This window comes from Haplochromis burtoni, unplaced genomic scaffold (assembly GCF_018398535.1).
Source record: "Haplochromis burtoni strain Fernald_Lab_line unplaced genomic scaffold, NCSU_Asbu1 Contig_702, whole genome shotgun sequence".
Classification (NCBI taxonomy): Eukaryota; Metazoa; Chordata; class Actinopteri; order Cichliformes; family Cichlidae; genus Haplochromis; species Haplochromis burtoni.
Window position 1 is genome coordinate 156,351 of NW_024583063.1, and position 18,230 is coordinate 174,580.

The 18,230-nt window shown below is 39.1% G+C and overlaps 2 protein-coding genes across 2 annotated transcripts; one reads left to right on the forward strand and one right to left on the reverse strand.

Moving 5' to 3' along the window:
* si:dkey-283b1.7 (von Willebrand factor C domain-containing protein 2-like) lies at positions 1 to 8,372 on the forward strand. The gene is made up of 3 exons (XM_005949946.3): positions 1 to 378; positions 1,939 to 2,068; positions 7,894 to 8,372. The coding sequence occupies exons 1-3, from the start codon at positions 1 to 3 to the stop codon at positions 8,133 to 8,135; spliced, it is 750 nt and encodes a 249-aa protein (XP_005950008.1). The 3' UTR covers positions 8,136 to 8,372.
* Positions 8,373 to 11,732: 3,360 nt separating this feature from the next.
* On the reverse strand, positions 11,733 to 16,353 carry rpl23 (ribosomal protein L23). Its single transcript, XM_005949948.2, has 5 exons — positions 16,207 to 16,353; positions 15,139 to 15,222; positions 12,821 to 12,949; positions 12,287 to 12,400; positions 11,733 to 11,860 (listed from the first exon to the last, which is right to left on the reverse strand). Exons 1-5 carry the CDS (start codon positions 16,217 to 16,219, stop codon positions 11,778 to 11,780), a joined length of 423 nt encoding a protein of 140 aa, XP_005950010.1. The 5' UTR covers positions 16,220 to 16,353; the 3' UTR covers positions 11,733 to 11,777.
* Between the last annotated feature and the right edge of the window lie 1,877 nt (positions 16,354 to 18,230).

Below are 18,230 nucleotides of genomic sequence, written 5' to 3' on the forward strand. Positions count from 1 at the left end.
ATGGCAAACCGCTATCTCTCAGTCCTGCTCGTGCTGATCCTGCTACTCCTTCCGCTGCCGCACGGTCCGGCGCGCGTGGCGGTTGCTGCGGAATACTCCAAAACCGACTTGGACTACGAGTTCGGCGACTACAGGGGGAAGTGGTGTATCGACGACCACGGCTTCGTGTACAGCATCGGAGAGGTTTACTACCCGAGCCCTACGTCGTGTCCATGCACATGCACCATCGACGGCCCAGTATGCGTCCGACCCAAGTGTCCTCGCATCCACCCCCGGTGCACGCGGATCAGGTATAAAGCGTGCTGCCCGGTGTGCGAGGCTATGGCCAGAGTCTGTGTCTACGGAGGCAAAACATACAGGCTGCTGGAGGAGTTCAGGGTGAGAAAGAGCCAAACTTCCGAATAACTCCTCCAATCCATGTCCCAGCCACAAGTTCATAATATTACAACCCTGTTGATGTGTTCCATGCTAGTAGGGATCCTCTCTCAATCCAGATGTTTTTCCATCACCTACTTATAATAAAGTTCATAAATTATTGTTTGCTTTTTTGCCGCTCAGTAAAATAGTGTATTTTCTCCTCTTCTTGCAGCTGCATGACACATGTGAAGCATAGAATGTTTTGTATAGCATCCTCGCTGTGTCACTGTGATGTTTTCTAAAAGTGTTCCAAAGAAATAAGCAACACGTTTACGGGAAAAAAAAATAAAGGTTTACAGGGTTTGGGAGGGATTTTTGGTTTTGTTTTGTTGTTTCACAACACTTATTCAAACTAGTTCAGAATGTGCAAACTTTAGATACACAGCCCTTATATGCCTTATTTTACAGAACACAGCTGTTTTTGCCAGAATAGTTTTAATGCATGCAGTAATACTATACGTCATCATGTCACTGATACATTTTTCATTGGTAATACATAATCATGTAATGTGAAATTACCAACTCATCTAAAACCAGAGGGGGAAAAACAAAACAAAAAACAGCAAGTTTGCAACATGCTTGAATAACTTTGGGATGAAAGGTGAAATGTTAAATTCTTAATTTTCAAGTCATTGAGTAAATGTCTAGAAAAAAGATTTTCCTTGTTGCAGTGATTCATTATCTCGAACTTCTGTAAACTCCTCCGACAACCAAATTCAAACCCAGACCCTTCCTGCTGTTGCAGGTTGTTTGGCCCAATTTGTTTGGAGGCTTACATGAATAAGCTAATGAAGTAACCTACAGTAAATTCCATAAATACGTTTTAGATATACACTCAATTGTTACTACTTGCTAATATTGGGTTTGATCCCCTTTGGCCTTCAGAGCTGCTATAACTACTTTTGGCATTGACTCAACAAGGTGACATTCCTCAGAGGTTTTGGTCTAGACTGACATGATAACATCAGACTGTTACTCTAGATTTAAAAGCTGCACATCCATGAGCCAATCTCCTGTTCCACCACATCACAAAGGTGCTTTATTGGACAGAGCGCTGGTGAATGTGGAAGCCATTTGAGTACACTGAACCTTTTTTAATGTTCAAGAAACCATTTGAGTGGTGTGAGCTTTGTGACATGAGATGTGTAGACTGTAGTCTCAAGGTGATGGACATTGGTCAGGAACAATATTCAGATAGGTGCTGGCATTTAAATAATACTGGGCTGGTACTGGGAAATCCAAAGTGTGCAAAGAAATGATCCCCTGTACTAACACACCACCCTATTACAGAAGCATTAAACTGTTGATAGAGGGCAGGATGGGTCCAGGATGGGTTTGCTGCCCAGAGCACTAGCACTTTTAAAAAAAGGATGCCTTTTTTTAACATTCTGAAGGCACCAGAATGTTAAAGAAAAAGCAACTCTAACCCTACCATTGTTACGCATCTTTATTTTGAGACCATGCAGACTATCCAAATGTTAACATGTAATAATGATGTTCACGCTTACCTGTGTGTTTCAGCTGTCAAGGTGTGAGCGATGTCGCTGTGAGCCCAACAGAGAGGTGTACTGCAGCATTTCAGAGTGCCCAGCCCCACACTGCGTTAACCCCACCTACGAACCCAACCACTGCTGCCCCATATGTAAGACCGGTGAGAGTCACTCAGGTTCAAAGTGTTTCTTTCTCTTTGCCTCATAAAGATCTGCTTCAGTATCAGCTTTGCATACATTATGTTGCATAATCGTGTAAACTGGGAGAATATCATGAAAATTTAAATCCCCTTCTTGCAAACAAAAAGAAACAAATATGGATTTATTCGTAACTCAAAAAGTCTTTAGAAAACACGCTAAGACTTCCTGATTGGCAAGTGATCGTATATTAAAATGCATTCACAAGTTTCACAGTTGTTTTTCTTAAAGACTCTAGTTTCAGTGGGCAGATTGTGTTCATAATGTTATGTTACCATAAGTGCAATTTAAGCTTCCCATCGAGTGTTACACAAAATCAGCAGCCTTTGGCCTTCTACCTTATATAATGTCTCTCTTACCAAACATAATGACAGTAAAAGTGACTCCAAATCTGAGCTTGACCACAGTTTGTAGTTAAATCGAAAACCTTTGTAAATACAAAGGGTGTTGGTGTAATGATTATGAAATATCTTCAGATATGCCAAAACTGATAATTTGCTGTAAGCTTTCTCCATTAGGTCTCCCAATACCAACCAGATAGACAACAAATAGACAGCCCCATGGATTGGCCCATTGTCACCAACAGCTGATTTACTTTTTTGAGCCAGGATCGGGTCAATATCTGATCCAAATATTGGATTGGTGCTCCCCTAGTACTTACCAAAACTTCTCAGATTGCTTCTTTTGCTCTCTGTAGTAAATGTAATCATTAAAACTAAGCTTAAAATTTTTATTAAGGAATGGACGATAGCAAGAGTTGTATAAAGTCATTTGTAATGCTCTGTGTTCTCAGTTATAGATTGCAGTTTTCTTAGCCGATTGACCAGTGTTTTTTTTGCTCATTCTCATTTCCTTAAAAGAACTGAAATTGACAGCATATATAAACAAACGAAACTTTTTTTTTAATGCTAATGCTTTTTAAATTTCATAAAATAAATTATTAAATTTTAGATTTTCCCTCAAACTGCAGTTACATGATCTTCTTTTAACCCTCATCCTACTGACTTGGGTGCATGCAGACCCCAGAAAGATATTTGCTGTCATTTATCATAGGTGGGATTTTTTAATCATTCCAAATTTTTATGACTTTGTCATTCATTTTGTTCGTAATGATGTTCTCCCTTGATTAGAACTGTTGTAATATATTTCGGTATTCCCCGGGACCTAACGCACTCAAAAGTACCAAATTCTGCCAAGCAGGTTTAATAAATGGCATTATTTATTGAGATATTGTTGCCCATAAAGCGTATATCAGTATTATATAGTATCAAATAGCTGGTAGGAACTTTCTATTGTTCATTTTAAAGAAAAAAAACTCAATTACTGCACATCATCTGGATGAGAAACTTTCCAGACTGGAAATTATCTGAAAATTTGAGCCTGATCTCCATGACACAACTGGGGTGTGCCCCAATCCCCAGTCTGAGCATCAATGACCCTCAATGGAGTGAGTAGTCAGTAAAACTATTCACTCACTCATCCAAATTGATGTATTCAGAATAAGAAATAACGCATAGTCATCCACGCCCTTTCTTCTTTCGCTCCTTCCATCTTCCTTTCTCCCCCCCTTTTTTTTTTTATGCCGCTTTTCAAGTCACACACACAAGTATTGGGGGGACTAGAAGCAAGGTGGGTCTTGAATGATTGGTATGTCCGGCTATTGGATGACCCCATCTACATCCCGAACCCCTGCCCTCCACTTCTTTTCCTTTGCGGAAGCATTTTGGAGTTAGGACCATGGAGTTCTGGGCTGCCCCCAGACTTGATCAGAGGGAGTCAACCAATGTGTAAAATGCTCTTATCCTATTGAGAAATGATTCTCTGAATCCAAATTTCTCAAATATTGCAAACAGGAATTTACAGTTGACTTTGTCAAATACTTTTTCTGTATCGAGTGATACAATTAGAGCCAGCAGGGACTCCATCTGGGCCAGGTGCCTTATTATTGGGGATTTGATTAAGAGTACAGAATAGTTCTTCTAGAGCAATAGGTTTATCCAACATCCTAACTTGGTCTTGTGTTAAATGAGCCAGATCTATAGCACTAAGAAATTTGTGAATATCTTCCATATTCGAGTCATGGTCAGAAGTGTACAGATTCATGTCAAACGTCCTAAAAACATTATTTATATCTTTAAGATTACGAAATGGGTTCCCTGCTAAGTCTTTGATAACTGTAATTGTTGCTTTTTCTTTATTTTGCTTAAATAGGTTTGCCAGATATTTGCCTGATTTATTATTGCATTCAAATTTGTCATGTCTCCAAATGGCAATCTGATGGACGAGCAGAGATTTTGCCAGGGGAATGGTACTTGTCTGACTGCATTATTCTAAGTGTAAAGTTTGGTATTATGGAGTTGGGCTCAACTACTTATTTCCATTAAAAGGAACTTTAAATGCTTCATCATACCAAGATGTATTTGACAGTTTCAAGCTCCCGACTATGTAGGACTAGTTCCAACATGACTGCATACCAGTGCACAAAGCATGGTCCAAAATGACCTCGTTTCAGGCATTCGTGTAGTCAATCCAGGTTGCTCAGGTTGTCTGCCTGGTCTTAGAGTCCTGGTCTACTGCTCTATTAATAAGAAGTTGGTTCTTTGGCCCTCTGGTGTTTTTTCCAATGCCTTTCTGAACTGTGGTTACATACTGACTAATGCACCTACTCAGCTTGGTAGCTACAATGTTGAGAGGAGCTGCCATGTGTGGGAGAGGCAGGTAATTGGCCAGTAATTTCATGATGGCGTGCCCTTGTGAGGATCCTTCATGATCAGGATTGTTCTACCCTTTGTTGGCCAGTCTAGATGAGTACCTGCTGTTAGCCGCCTCCTTTGTGCTTCCTATCATCTGTGGAGTGCCGTTAGCTTCTTCAGAGGTAGGCATGGATCATGTCTCAGTTAAAAAAATGAAAATCCTTCTGTGCTACCCTGATTTTGGCTTCCAGCTTTCTTGTCCACAAGGATCTATATCTACATATATCCTTGATCTTGTACCCTAGTACTTGTAGGATTACTACAGAAGAAGTGACTCGCATCAAGAAACCTTACCAGTGGCTGGACAAAGCCATAGAGGGTGGGGTCTATCACACAAGGCAAGTTCCCAGGCGCAGGCTGTACAAAGATCTAGAGACAATCCAGCACGTAAGCGCAGGGTGCAAGATGCTAGCAGGAAGGGCATGGAACACCATAACCAAATTGCCAGCATAGTATACAGTAATATGTGTGCTAATTATGGCCTGGAAGTCCCAAAGTCAAAATGAATTTGGGGTGTTTGAGAATGATGAGCTAAGATCCTGTGAGACTTGCAGATATAGACAGACAAACTAGTGGTGGCTAACCCACTTGACATAGTAGTGGTGGACAAGCAGAGAAAGATGGCTGTAGTGATAGATGTAGCTCTACCCAGTAGCTAAAAAAAATGGTAAATGGAACCACTATGCGCAGGACCCTCAAGTGCTCAGGCCCATGGTAGTGGATAGAAAACCCAAGCTTGAAGGATAAAGTTTGTCTACAGGTCGAGTAGGGACATTTTTTTTTGTGAGAGAATATGAGCATCAGAAATATGAGCAAGAGACACATAGCCCACAAAATCCATACCTGGATGTTGCCTGCATTAACAAAGTCTGTATCAGATGTTAAGGAACTAGGGCATATTGATGAGAAGTGGGCTACTGAAAAAACAAAGCATAAGAAGACAAGGAATGAGAATAGGGAGCTGTTGGCATGCTACTACACTATGCTGCAATAGCAGCGGAAGGAGTTACTTGACGAGAAATATGGATTCTTTTACACCCAACAACTAGACTAACATCGAAACAACTAGTAGCTCAGTAGTCCAACATCTGGAAGAAGCAACTGCTATCACAACTATGACAAGACTCATGACGTACAACATAAATGCTACAGCAAGGGGGACCCAGGACATCAGGTCGGGTGGAGGTATCATCATCCCCTGGGTTGGGGTGAGGTTGGGTAATGCAAGAACAGTTGCAAGTTTCTTGGGTTTTTCTCTTTATCTATTGTTGTAGGATCTACCTTACAATATAAAGCGCCTTGAGGCAACTGTTGTTGTGATTTGGCGCTATATAAATAACATTGAATTGAAGTTCTAATTAAACATGGACATTAAATTACTTACAAACTCAGTGCATGCTTTTATACAGCTTATCAGTGCTTTTGGACATTTTTTCATAACAGTTCTGTTTAAAATGTTGCTGTCTGAATGTTTTCCCCATTCCCAGCTGTCATTTGTTTCATCTATGTGTACATCCACTCTCCTTTGTGCTGTTATATCCCATCTCACATCTCACTGACTTTATCCTCATGCGCGCGCGCGCGCACACACACACACACACACACACACACACACACACACACACACACACACATATTTAAGCTGTTGATCCCAGTGTGCACTATAGTAAGAGCGGTCATTGTGACAGTCAGTGTGTTCACCCTGGAGCTCTCAGAAGCTGCACTGGTTATGTCACCTCACACACCCTGCAGCTTATACAGTCATTCCCGTTATGTCACTCAGACTTTCATTGCTACTGGCATTAAAGTGGCTTTGAAACACTAGTGCATCAGTGTGTGTGTGTGTGTGTGTGGGAGTTTGAGCTCTTTTGTAGCAGTGGGTATATTAACTTTGCTTTTATATGTTGCCTTAATTATAGAATAAATTGGACATGGAAAGCAGTTAAAAGGTAAAAAAAAAAACCCCAACAGGAACATGCACATAAACATACTTTGCTGTTGCCTTGCTCTTGGTGTCTAAAGGCAGTTGCAGTTAAGTTGAACCTTCTATTTTTACTGCTTCAGTTCTGCACAGACAGCGGGACAGATGGTTCAGTTTGTTGCGTCACTGTTTTTTTTAATTTATTTATTTCTTTCCTTACTACTGCCAAATTCCCTTATGTCAGCTGTGGTTTATTGGATGCCATCAGATCTGGCATTAGATGAACTGTACTTCCTGTGCTCCTGCTGGTTGGGGTTAGTAATTGTTTCTCAGGTAGCCGCCAAATAAAGGAACCCCATCTGTGAATAAGGAATGCAAATCAAAGGCAGGCTGTTTGCATTATTTAGTCAGTAATTACTATCCCACATAATTTGTAACTGCGAGTTTGTTGTTGCTTTAATATGATATAGACCTGAGAGATATTAGAGGGCATTCATTTATCTTTTGGGAAGAGAGACTTCTTAAACTAAAATAGTAAATCAACAGTAAAACTGCTGTATGCAAGAAAATTGACATAATTTAAACGAAACAGGAAAAACAATAATTTTAACAGGTAATATTAAAATTAAAAACAACAATATTTAGACCTGTGTTGCAATGGGAAAAAAAAACATTTCACTGTGTGCTTGTTTGTTTTGAGCACACTAGCAAGCCATGATAATATTTTTTAACTGAATAATTCACAAAGCATCAAGCATACAGCTAATACTGACAGTGCTGAGGTGGGTGGTTGGTGGGTTGTAGCTTGGGAGTGGACCCCCATATCAAATTGGGGTTAAAGCCCTATAATAACCTACAGCCAGATTTGTCTGTAATTACAGATCTGAGACTTAAAATATGCAAGAATGGAGTTATTTATTCTTTAGGTTTATGATTATTTTTAAAAGTAAACCCTACTTGAAAACAATGAGACTAAAGGTGCGGTCCCATTAGAGAGACAGCCGGCATGTTTCACAAGCGATAACCTCGACTACAGAGGAAGGATACGCTCTTCTATGAACTCGTTCACTGTTTGATGACGGAAACGACAATAAAATGTTAACTGTCGTTATAGGTCCCAACTGTTTTGCTGGGAACAGGGTGATCCCAGCAGGGGAGCGTGTGAACATTGACGAGCGAACAGTATGCTACTGCACCTACCGGGATGGGACATGGCACACCCACCCCCATGCCACCTGTGAACAGCGCCCACAGCCCAGCCCAACACAGAGCACCCGCACTGAGGCCCCCAGCGACAAGGACAGCAAAGGGAAGGGAGGGAGGCCATTTATTCCCAGACTGGACGTAATACCTTGAATTTTAATTTGTTAGATAAATTTATCAGAGGCAGAGTCACTCTTGAGGTACAAATCAACTCATGAGTCTGCTAAACTTCAACTTTTAGAGCACCACATAAAATGTATTGTTCAGAATCTAGCTTAATTATTCAAATAGAACAGCTTCCCCATATGGAAAAGCTATATATAAATCTTATAAAGTTTGTATCTGTCTTGTGTCTGTCTTGAAAAGCATACAAGAGTGAAAACAGATATAAGATCCCTTGAAAAATTATATAATGAAACTTGTATGTTTTGGATACTTACTAAAACAATGTATGAAAGTAATGAGAAAGTGGCCACTTTCATGAGTAAATCATATAAGTTTTCACTATTTCTTTTCCATATGGGTCGGTTCTTCTACCTGAATTCAAGATCTAAAGTTAACTTGTTGGGAAATAAAACAAATTGGTTCCCATTTCTTTCTGGGAAATGGCACATCTTAAGTCCACACAATGGGAACTTCACATAGCTTGGCCAAAATTCTGACTTGTAGTGAAGGTGGCTCCCTGGAAATTTAAACTCTTTTTCCACTACAGCATTGGGTAAGCCCTACTGTATATTTAAAAACAAAAAACCCCACTAAGCTGCTTCTGTTTGGCGTTGGTGAAATAAAAGTGAAACTGTAAAATAATCAAAGAGATGTTTAGTGTCAAGTGTGGAAATGGAGCTGGTTGGCAAGACCATTGGAAAAGAAGTTATACTGACAGTAGAAACCCAAACAAGAAAATAGAATACACAACTCTGAGACAGCTTGAAACAAATGCCCAAGGAAGTGGTTAATATCCTATCTTACTCAGTCCATTACTTTATTCAAACCTGAACTGCTGTCATACAAAATGACTGAAGAATTGACACTCTAGCCTTTTGATCAAATACAGTAAAGACCAGGAATTTTTTTTGAGATACCGCACAGCCAAAGAAATTCTACTGTAAACACATGCTCATTTAATGGATTTTCTTGTCTTACTGTATTGTTGAACACTGCTGAAGACATCAAACTGTTAAATTTCACTATTAAGAAGTCATGAAGACCTACAGATTTTACAAATATCTTCAAGTAGTTCCCACAAATGCTTTTGGTGGCTGTGTTCTCTTAAACTCTGTGCTCCTACTCATTTCAAGCTATCTCAGATGCATGGGCCATTCTCCTGAAAAATAGATGATTGTCCAGGAAGTTCAGAGCAGACTGTATGCTGTGTTAATGGAGAATAATGTCCATCTAGCAAAACTTGAAAAGACACTGAAAATATCTTGAGGAAAACTTGAGTTGCCATGGATGACACAGGAGTTCTGACACACAGTAGTAATACTAGAATGACACCATCCTAAACCAGTCCAGAGTAGACCGACTGTGCCACACATTTTAAGTATGAGATTTGGTTGTTTATGAAAAATAAAAAATAGCATTGAAATTTCCTTTTACATGAGATTGGATAAAAAAAATTAAAATACACTTTTCTTATTTCTACACCTCTGTGGCAGCAGTACTAACCTATGTGTTGCCCTAGTATGTGGGAACAAAACTCTTAAGAAGCCCATTACCAAGAATAGACACGAGTATCCAATCAAAACCATTTTATAAACCAGTAGGTAAACTTGAAGTAGCTGATAGTTTAATTGGATTCATTGGTTTAATTGAAGGCTTTATAACGATCAAAAAAAGTTGTACCTCCCAATTTTAAACTAATTTAGACGTAAAGGGGCATTTCTAGAGCAATGCTGTTTGATGAGCTGTGGTTTCTCTAACCCATCTTTGCAGCAGAAAGAATCTCTTAAACTTCAGGTTTCCCAAACTGAATGACTTTCATATCTTAAAGTAATGATGAACTGTTGTTTATTAGTGGTTATTAGCCATTAGCAAAGCCATTCTAGAAGCTTCGTCTGCTTTATCCAGCCCTAAACCAGTTTTGATCCATGTTTAGTATTACCCTCCTGTTGGAACATTCTGTTGTATCCAGCAAAACAGCCTGAGAGCATACTGCCACCACCATGCTCGATAGTCGGTATATTTGCAGAGGTTTTAAAGCCTCCAAACTCCACAGTGATCCAAAACCTGTCCTACTGTACAGTGACACTGACATTATAGCAGTTTCCAAGACTCAGGCAGACTTGAGCCTTGGTTGTTTCTGAATATCCCAACCAATTTCTTCACCTGAGTGCAGGATAGGGTCTTCTTCGACAACTTGGCGATGATGACACATCCAAACAACTTGTCCATCCATCCATCCATCTTCATCCGCTTTATCCAAACAACTTGTACCTACACAAAATTGTTCAAACTGATGATCTTGGAATCTGCAGATGTTTATAAATGGCTCCAAGACACCTTCCCAAGTTGTGTAACTCTGTAATTCTCCTTTCTTAGACTTTCCAGTTGTTCTGCATATTTGTCAATTCAATGATTGTTGTCATATAACTTCCTCTATGCTGGTAAAGAGAAAGTCAATTATGATCGATAATGAGAATAGCTCTTGAAGTTGAAAGACAAAAGTAAATGTGTGTATATATTTTAGCCTGTATATATAATTTTGACCACGTGTGGATAAGAGGAAAAAAACAAAATAAATTCAAAGTTGTGTACTAAATATTTTTTAAAACATTAAAGATGTATGCCCTGCAATCATTATACCAGGGGAAAAGAACAATTCAAAGAAATTGTTAAGGCTCAAATTATCAAGTATGTAAACTTCTGACCACAACTGTGCATTCTACAGCTTGATAGCTTTGCACTGTCTGCTTATTTGTCAGGCATTTTATGTCCATTGTGTCACTAACCTCTTGCTTTTTCACAACTGAAACTGTATGCAGACATACTGTCACAGTGAAGTGCAGGAAAATGCAATGTTTTTCTTTTCTTTGTACCTCAGACTGATTGACTTTGGAACATGGGCATGATGAAGGCATCTATGACAGAGGAAACATGCTCTATGCAGATGGTAGCTTCCATCTGCCAAGCAGTGAGGTGCCAGGGATGTCCAAGTACAGCACAGAACTGAAAATGGCCGAGCAGGAAAGCACATTTATACACTAACTGAAAAAGGATGGTGTACACATACATGCCAATTCACAGGTCACCTCCACTGTATATTCAAAACTCTATTAATGCCACACTCCTATAAAGAAGTCCACTAGGGGAAGATTTCATTCACAGTTAGTGGTGACAGCTAGACAATGTAAAAACACATTTTGAAGTGTATTCCTCTTTATTAATCTTGTGTGGCTTCTATCCTATCCTCATGTCGGCTGTAAAATTCACCCCTCACGAGTTAGTTTGTTTTGATTTAAATTCTCCAGTCAGGTTCAAAGTTTAGACTTTTCCCCACAGCTGTAGTCTTGACATTTTTGTTAACAATAGCTTTGTTGGCTCTAGTGTATCTAATGTGAGGAACGGCAAGGAGTACCAGCTCTCAGTCATGTACATACTGAATATAAAAGAAAAATAAACTTCATATTACCAAACAAGTTCTGAGCATGTACTTGACTCTATGAATATTAAATCACAACGATAAGAGCCTTTTCTGTAATAGTCTTAATATTTTGGACCGAAAGGTAAATGAAACAACCAAGACACATCTCAATAACAAGTTTTTATTGAAAACAAACAGGTGCAGAGTCCAGCTCAGGCTATGCTGCCAGCATTGGAGGCAATCCTGGGCCACAGGTCAGCACACTCTTTGGCCACTGGGCCTGTGATGGCAGAACCTGTAGACACACACACAAAGGAACATAAGTCCCGATACTTGTGTTATTTTAAACGCTTAAAAAATAAACTGATTTTACAATGGAGAGGCATAAAAGTTAGGCAAATTGATAAGGTGGTGTTATTTCCATTACTGGGAGCACATACTTTGGGTCAAACATCACATTAACCAATACATTAAAAGAAAAAGTTGTTCTGAGTATTTATAAATTGTCTCATCCCTGATTGAGATCAGTCAGCCACAGTGGGGTCGCTGCCGTCTCACCCACAGTGATGGAATCAATATGCCCTTCTACGACAACTCACCGTGCCACTGAGCAGACAAAGCAAGTGCTTTTGGAAGGGCAAATATGCGCCTGTCATGACCACACACCAATCACCTCCCTGTACAGCGCGCATGAATGCCACACCACGTTTCAAAAACCCACCTTTCATTTCTCCTTTGTTGTTTACTATGACACCCGCGTTGTCTTCAAAATAGAGAAACACGCCATCTTTTCGTCTATACGACTTCCGCTGCCGTATCACCACCGCAGGATGCACTGTGGAGAGGGGAACAAGGTTAATTTGAGCTCAAAATGAAAAACTAAAAACCGTATTTGAACACCTTTCTGCAACTGAGACTGGCAACTTATATTTAGACATTTAAAGACTGCAGATGGCGACGGTAGTTCCTGCTCAGCTCTAGGGATCTTCCAGCTGGAAGGCTACTCCAACCAGAACCTGCAAACACGTTTCACTAAACTAAAGCTAAACAGGCAAAGAGGAATACAGTCACCAGCTTCACTGTTAATGGATCCACGGCTCCTTATTGTTTAGTTATCTATCATTGAGAAATGACTGCTTCTGCAGGAAAGCAGCTTAAATGACATTTAATAATTAGTTTATGAAAGTGTGTGCAACGCTGCAAACAGAACCTACATGTCTGGTGAAGACTGTATGACGACCAGTTTCCCACTTACCCTTCTTCCTGAGCTCTGGCTTGCCTTTCTTGACTGTGGCCATGACCATGTCACCAACTCCAGCAGCAGGAAGACGGTTCAGACGCCCCTTGATGCCTTTCACAGAGATGATGTACAGGTTCTTGGCACCTGAAAAAACACAGCAAGAAACACCATAATGAGAACAGAGGACAGGGTGGTAGAAAATAAGATCTACTCCCATTCCAGTTTATGATGAATTCACTTTGTCAGCTTGTCTCATCCCTGATTGAGATCAGTCAGCCACAGTGGGGTCGCTGCCGTCTCACCCACAGTGATGAAATCAATATGCCCTTCTACGACAACTCACCGAGCCACTGAGCAGACAAAGCAAGTGCTTTTGGAAGGGGCGGACAGAAGGAACCAACTAGTAGCCATTTTCCCAGTGCTTCACTAGGGCTGTTCGATATAACGATATATCGGATGACGATATAAAAACATCCATCGTTTCATTTTACTATAGTTTGTTTTGTGGTGTCACAAAATAAACCGTTTACGGCAATATTTTTTCATTATTTTGATGGTCACTGTAGTGGCTATATTAATTTCTTAAAGTTCTCTCTTTCTCTTATATTTAATATAACCACACTACGGACAGACAAGCGCCTGTTTCTATGCGTTGTCGTTAGTAACAACGACGCTAAAACTATCGCGTGTGCACTTGTTTATTTTCTACATAAATCTTTCACAATAAAACTCAAGATCCTGCTGAGACTTTTCAAAATAAACTGAATCATGTGAAAGAGTATTTACCGGTGAGAAGCAAAAAAAAAGATCCGCCAGGTGCTAAAAAATAAACCTTAGACTCAAACGTTAGAACAGGCTTTTCCTCGCAGCACGCCGTGTAATAAATACAAAGAAAACGCCGGCCGTTTCAACTTGTATCTAAAAATGTGTCGTTTCATGCTTCGGTTAAAACACTCGACTCCAGGTACACGACGCGCAGCTGGAAACACTTCACACAAGTCAAGCTGCCCGAGATTCACAGAATTTACAGAAAATGTTAAAATTTTGTGATATGTGTCTTATATCGGGATATGAGATTTTGGTCATATCGCACAGCCCTACCTGCCACTGTAGTTTCACTTTTAAACAACAGTGCTATGTTTATGCCCAGGTTCACATAATGTGAGATGCAGTTACTCAAAGTTCTGAAACGGTTTCTTTTTCTGCCAAGTACTTTTTAAATTGGTTCTAAAAAACAACATACCTTCAGTGTCTAATTACTTTACCCCCCCAAGGTAAATTAATTGGACACTGCTACCAATCGTGCCCATTAATCTACATATTAATCCAAGTTCAACTTCAACAACATGTTTTTGAGTATAGATTTTAAGTCAGGTGAGCCTTCAGGTACAATCAAGTACAATCAAACTTGTGGTCAAAAGCATTCTGTCTAGAAAAAGTGGAAACAAAAGAACCATGTTGGGTGAGATCTTAGTTTTCAGAAAACCTCTCTCCTTAGACCTGACACACTGATGCTTTACATTACATGTTAATTTTCACACAGAGGTTAAATAAAAAAATCTCAATCCATTTATATGCATTAGTCAGTATGGTAGATACCATGTATTCCAAGTCGTCACTTATATTTAATGATAAAGCTGCTTCCAGGACAACAAAAGCAGACTTATTCAGTGCAAACATCAGCAGGTATAAGCAACAAGGATTAAAACAATATCTACAGAAAGACTACAATGATTATATTTGCTAATGTGTTTTATTAGCCTTTTGTGATCATTATTCTGCAAACAACTGCTTTAAGAAAAAAAAGAAAACACTATGAAGTTACAGGGAATAATGAGTAAGGGGTTTCTTCTCTACACAGGGCAATACCAAGGTAGTGGGAGGTTTCTCGCCATTCCAAGCAGTAAGAGAAATTAATCCAGGTTTCCAGTACATTCATCATTGAGCAGCACATGATTCTCTATAGCCAAGTTAAAATTAAGCAGTTTCACATAACTTCCAAAATTTGAGAAAAAAACAAAACAAAAAACCCCTGAGATTTACCAACTTTGTCCTTTTGTGATACTTTTAGCTTGAACTATTTACAACAACAAAATCACAAACACTAGAAGGAGCACACCAAATAAACTAGTTCACATACAGGGAAGAATGGTGTGGTCGGTCTTAGTGAAAAGATAACAGCTCAACATCAAAAACAGTAAGTTTTAGGCTGGATCTTAAATTCCCTTCAATCACTTAAGAGTTTAAGACCGTATTGTATAGAAAAGGTGAACAAGAGAAGCAAAAGTCAACAGGAGTCAACCTGACACAGCAACGAGTTACCACAGACCTACCTGTGTTGTCCGCGCAGTTGATAACTGCTCCTACTGGGAGACCCAGGGAGATGCGGAACTTGGCTCCAGAGGAACCACCACGTCCTGCAGGAAAAGAAACATGCCCGAGTAAGAATCATTTCTACCTGACAAATTGGGCATTTGTGATTTAAACTCAGAGGAAAGATATTTCAAATGTAAGTATTTACCATGAGTGCCCTTGTGTACTTAGTGACACTGAAATCCCTGACTTACGATAGCGCTTTAATCATCACATAGGCCCATTTTAGAAGCGAATGTCACATTTGAGAAATCTACACACCCACTGTAATACATAAGCAGCAAGCTACAGCATGCTTTACTGAAGCTTATAACGCAGCATGAATATGACCTTTGATCAGGACACAATGATGGTTAAAATTCAGAGAAGCCAAATCTAAAGGAACTTCTAACCTTAAGGATATTACAAATACACAACTTTTTACAATTCTGTTTAATTTCGGAGCTACAAAACACGTGAACACTTTAAACCCTATTTTCCATTCACTGGGTTAAGAGTAATGACAAGTAGTAACCAAGAGCTAAAACTACATTGAACCTCACGCATTTTCCCTTTTGCTCAATAAGAGTTTGTTTCAAATGTGGCAGCTCCAATTTATCTACAATTCACGCTTGGTGTGCACCGGCTCTGCTTAGCTTTCCCGGCTAGCCCTGATCACCACAAATAAATTCACTTCATTGGCACACTTTCAGGCCAGGAAGCATCGTTATAACTCACTTAAAAACAAAGACCTTATCACAACACAGAAGGCTAAAGTGTGTGGAAGAAAATGCGACTAGCTCGTACACATTTTCCGCCTCTAGCATTTCTCGCTTCAGTAATACATGGCGCTGAACGAAAAACATGGCTTCCTTCAATTCCCATCTCAACCGCGATCTTTATAAAATCGCTAACTTTTGTCATAATTTCAAAACTAGTCCCACAAAAACATTGATTTAGCTTCTCTATCACACATAAGCAACTATATACGCTGTAGCTCGTCTTAGAAAGAGCAGATGGAGGTGGATTTTATAAAGCAACTCTCATACCTCTCTTAGACATTGCTGCAGCACGGAAAGAGGAAGGCGGAGAAAGGAATTGTGGGTAATAAAGCTGAACAGAAGTTCCTCCGGGTCAGGGTGACGAGACGCGCTGCGTTCAAGAACAGTCGGGAAAATTCACAAACACATTTGGTGTTTACGTTATTTTTTGCGTCTACAATAGAAAATCGAACTGGATCACAAAGTGATGTTATACTTATTAGCCTCGCTTGTTTTAAAAACACCGTTTACCTTAGCGTTTCTTCTTTTGTAAGTCCAATTTTTTATTATTATTATTATTATTATTATTATTATTATCATTATTATCATTATTATTTGAATCAAATTATTTACTTGTTTACCTAAACAATTTACCTGCCCGTTACATGTAGTTTCTGTTTAATTCTGTCTTGGGAAAGGAATGAAAAATAATTTTAACGGTTTTGGATAGAAATGTAGTTGTACAATCATTTGTTTGGACTGCTAAGAGGTGACACTGTTGTACTTATTGTTGTGCTTTATGAATACATTTTTTGTTTGAAAAATCCTGTTGTTAAAATTAATTATCATTTTATATCATTCATCATTTGTTACTGAATCATAATGAATCAGAACAGATCACTGACACAACAACCTCCTCGTCTGTGCGTGTTCTCTGTTTAAAAATGTCAGTCTGTTACATTAAGACTTTAATTACATTTCATGAATATAATTAAGCAAAGAACTCAAGGATATTACATTGTAATCGACATGATGGGACAACAGAAATTAATTTAAACTCAGATGCACATCTTTCTAAAAAGAAAAAAAAAGAAAAAAATAGAATATCACAAATTGTTAAAACTGACGATTTATGAGGCTACATGTATATCTTTGCTTTTTTCTTTCTTCTGGCCTCTTGGGGGCAGCAGAAGCTGGTGTAAAACAGCTTGTTGAGATAATATGAAGAATCATCAGTGGTCTGGATTGGACTGGTAATCCAGCCCAGGGTGGACGCAGTTGTAGGCCGTTGGGTCAATATGATTTTTCACCTAACTTCAAACCTAAACAAGAAAACCAGCGTAGTCAGAGTGTTAAGAGCGGTTAACGAAATACCTATAAATAAGTTGTGATATTTTCAGTGATCTCAGGTAGAGATTGTAATTATCTGGCCTCTGCTGTTGTTCTTTGCGGATTTAGCCACCTGAATTCATCAAGAAATAACCAAATATTACACAAGCTATCATGGCTGATTTCCAGCACTTAGACAGTACAAAAGGAGTATAATGATGGAATTCAGTGAGTGAATCTACTCAAAAAGTCCTTTAAGTAGAGCTATGTGACTATCTGTCTGTCCCCATCATCTAGCAGACTGTGGGCATTTAGTAGTGAGTGCTGGGCGAATCCCCCCCCCATCACTGGCTTAAATCAGTTTCTGTTAACCTGTTGTGGTTATACCCCAAGGATCAGAGACTTGGAGCCTTTGAACAGAGACTTCTGTACAGAGGTAATCTAATGTTTACGCCATTTTACAACACAGCTCACCATTATAAAGAGTTTCTAAGTGTTTTAAGGGTTTTTACTTTCAAATCAAAAGGCAACCTCTATAATAGTGATTACCAGGCTGCAAAGGTACTGCAGGTAAACTGCAGTAACAAGGGAAATTCAGTTTGAAATTATTAACATGTTAAGTTAAATTTTTTTAGAAATGTATCTATTTACATAAAAAGTGAATTAAAACTTGTAATAAGAGGTTGTTAGTTAGTTATATTACTCTTTATTCTCGCCTAAATTTACAGCTCTTGCACTAAAGTAAGGTATTCAAGTTGCAGGTGTGTTGCACAATTGTCTTAACATTTTGCATATGAATGGGAAACATTAGCAATTTATATTAGCAATATACAGCTATAAGCCTGTGTTGTTTATGACAGTTTTAAAAAAATAACATTTCCAAGAAAATACATCACTTTCTCTTGTTTTTTGATTAGAGTGCAGATTTAAGATGGCTTTCTGACTTTTCTTGACCTTGGGGATAGCTGCTCTTTAATATTCTA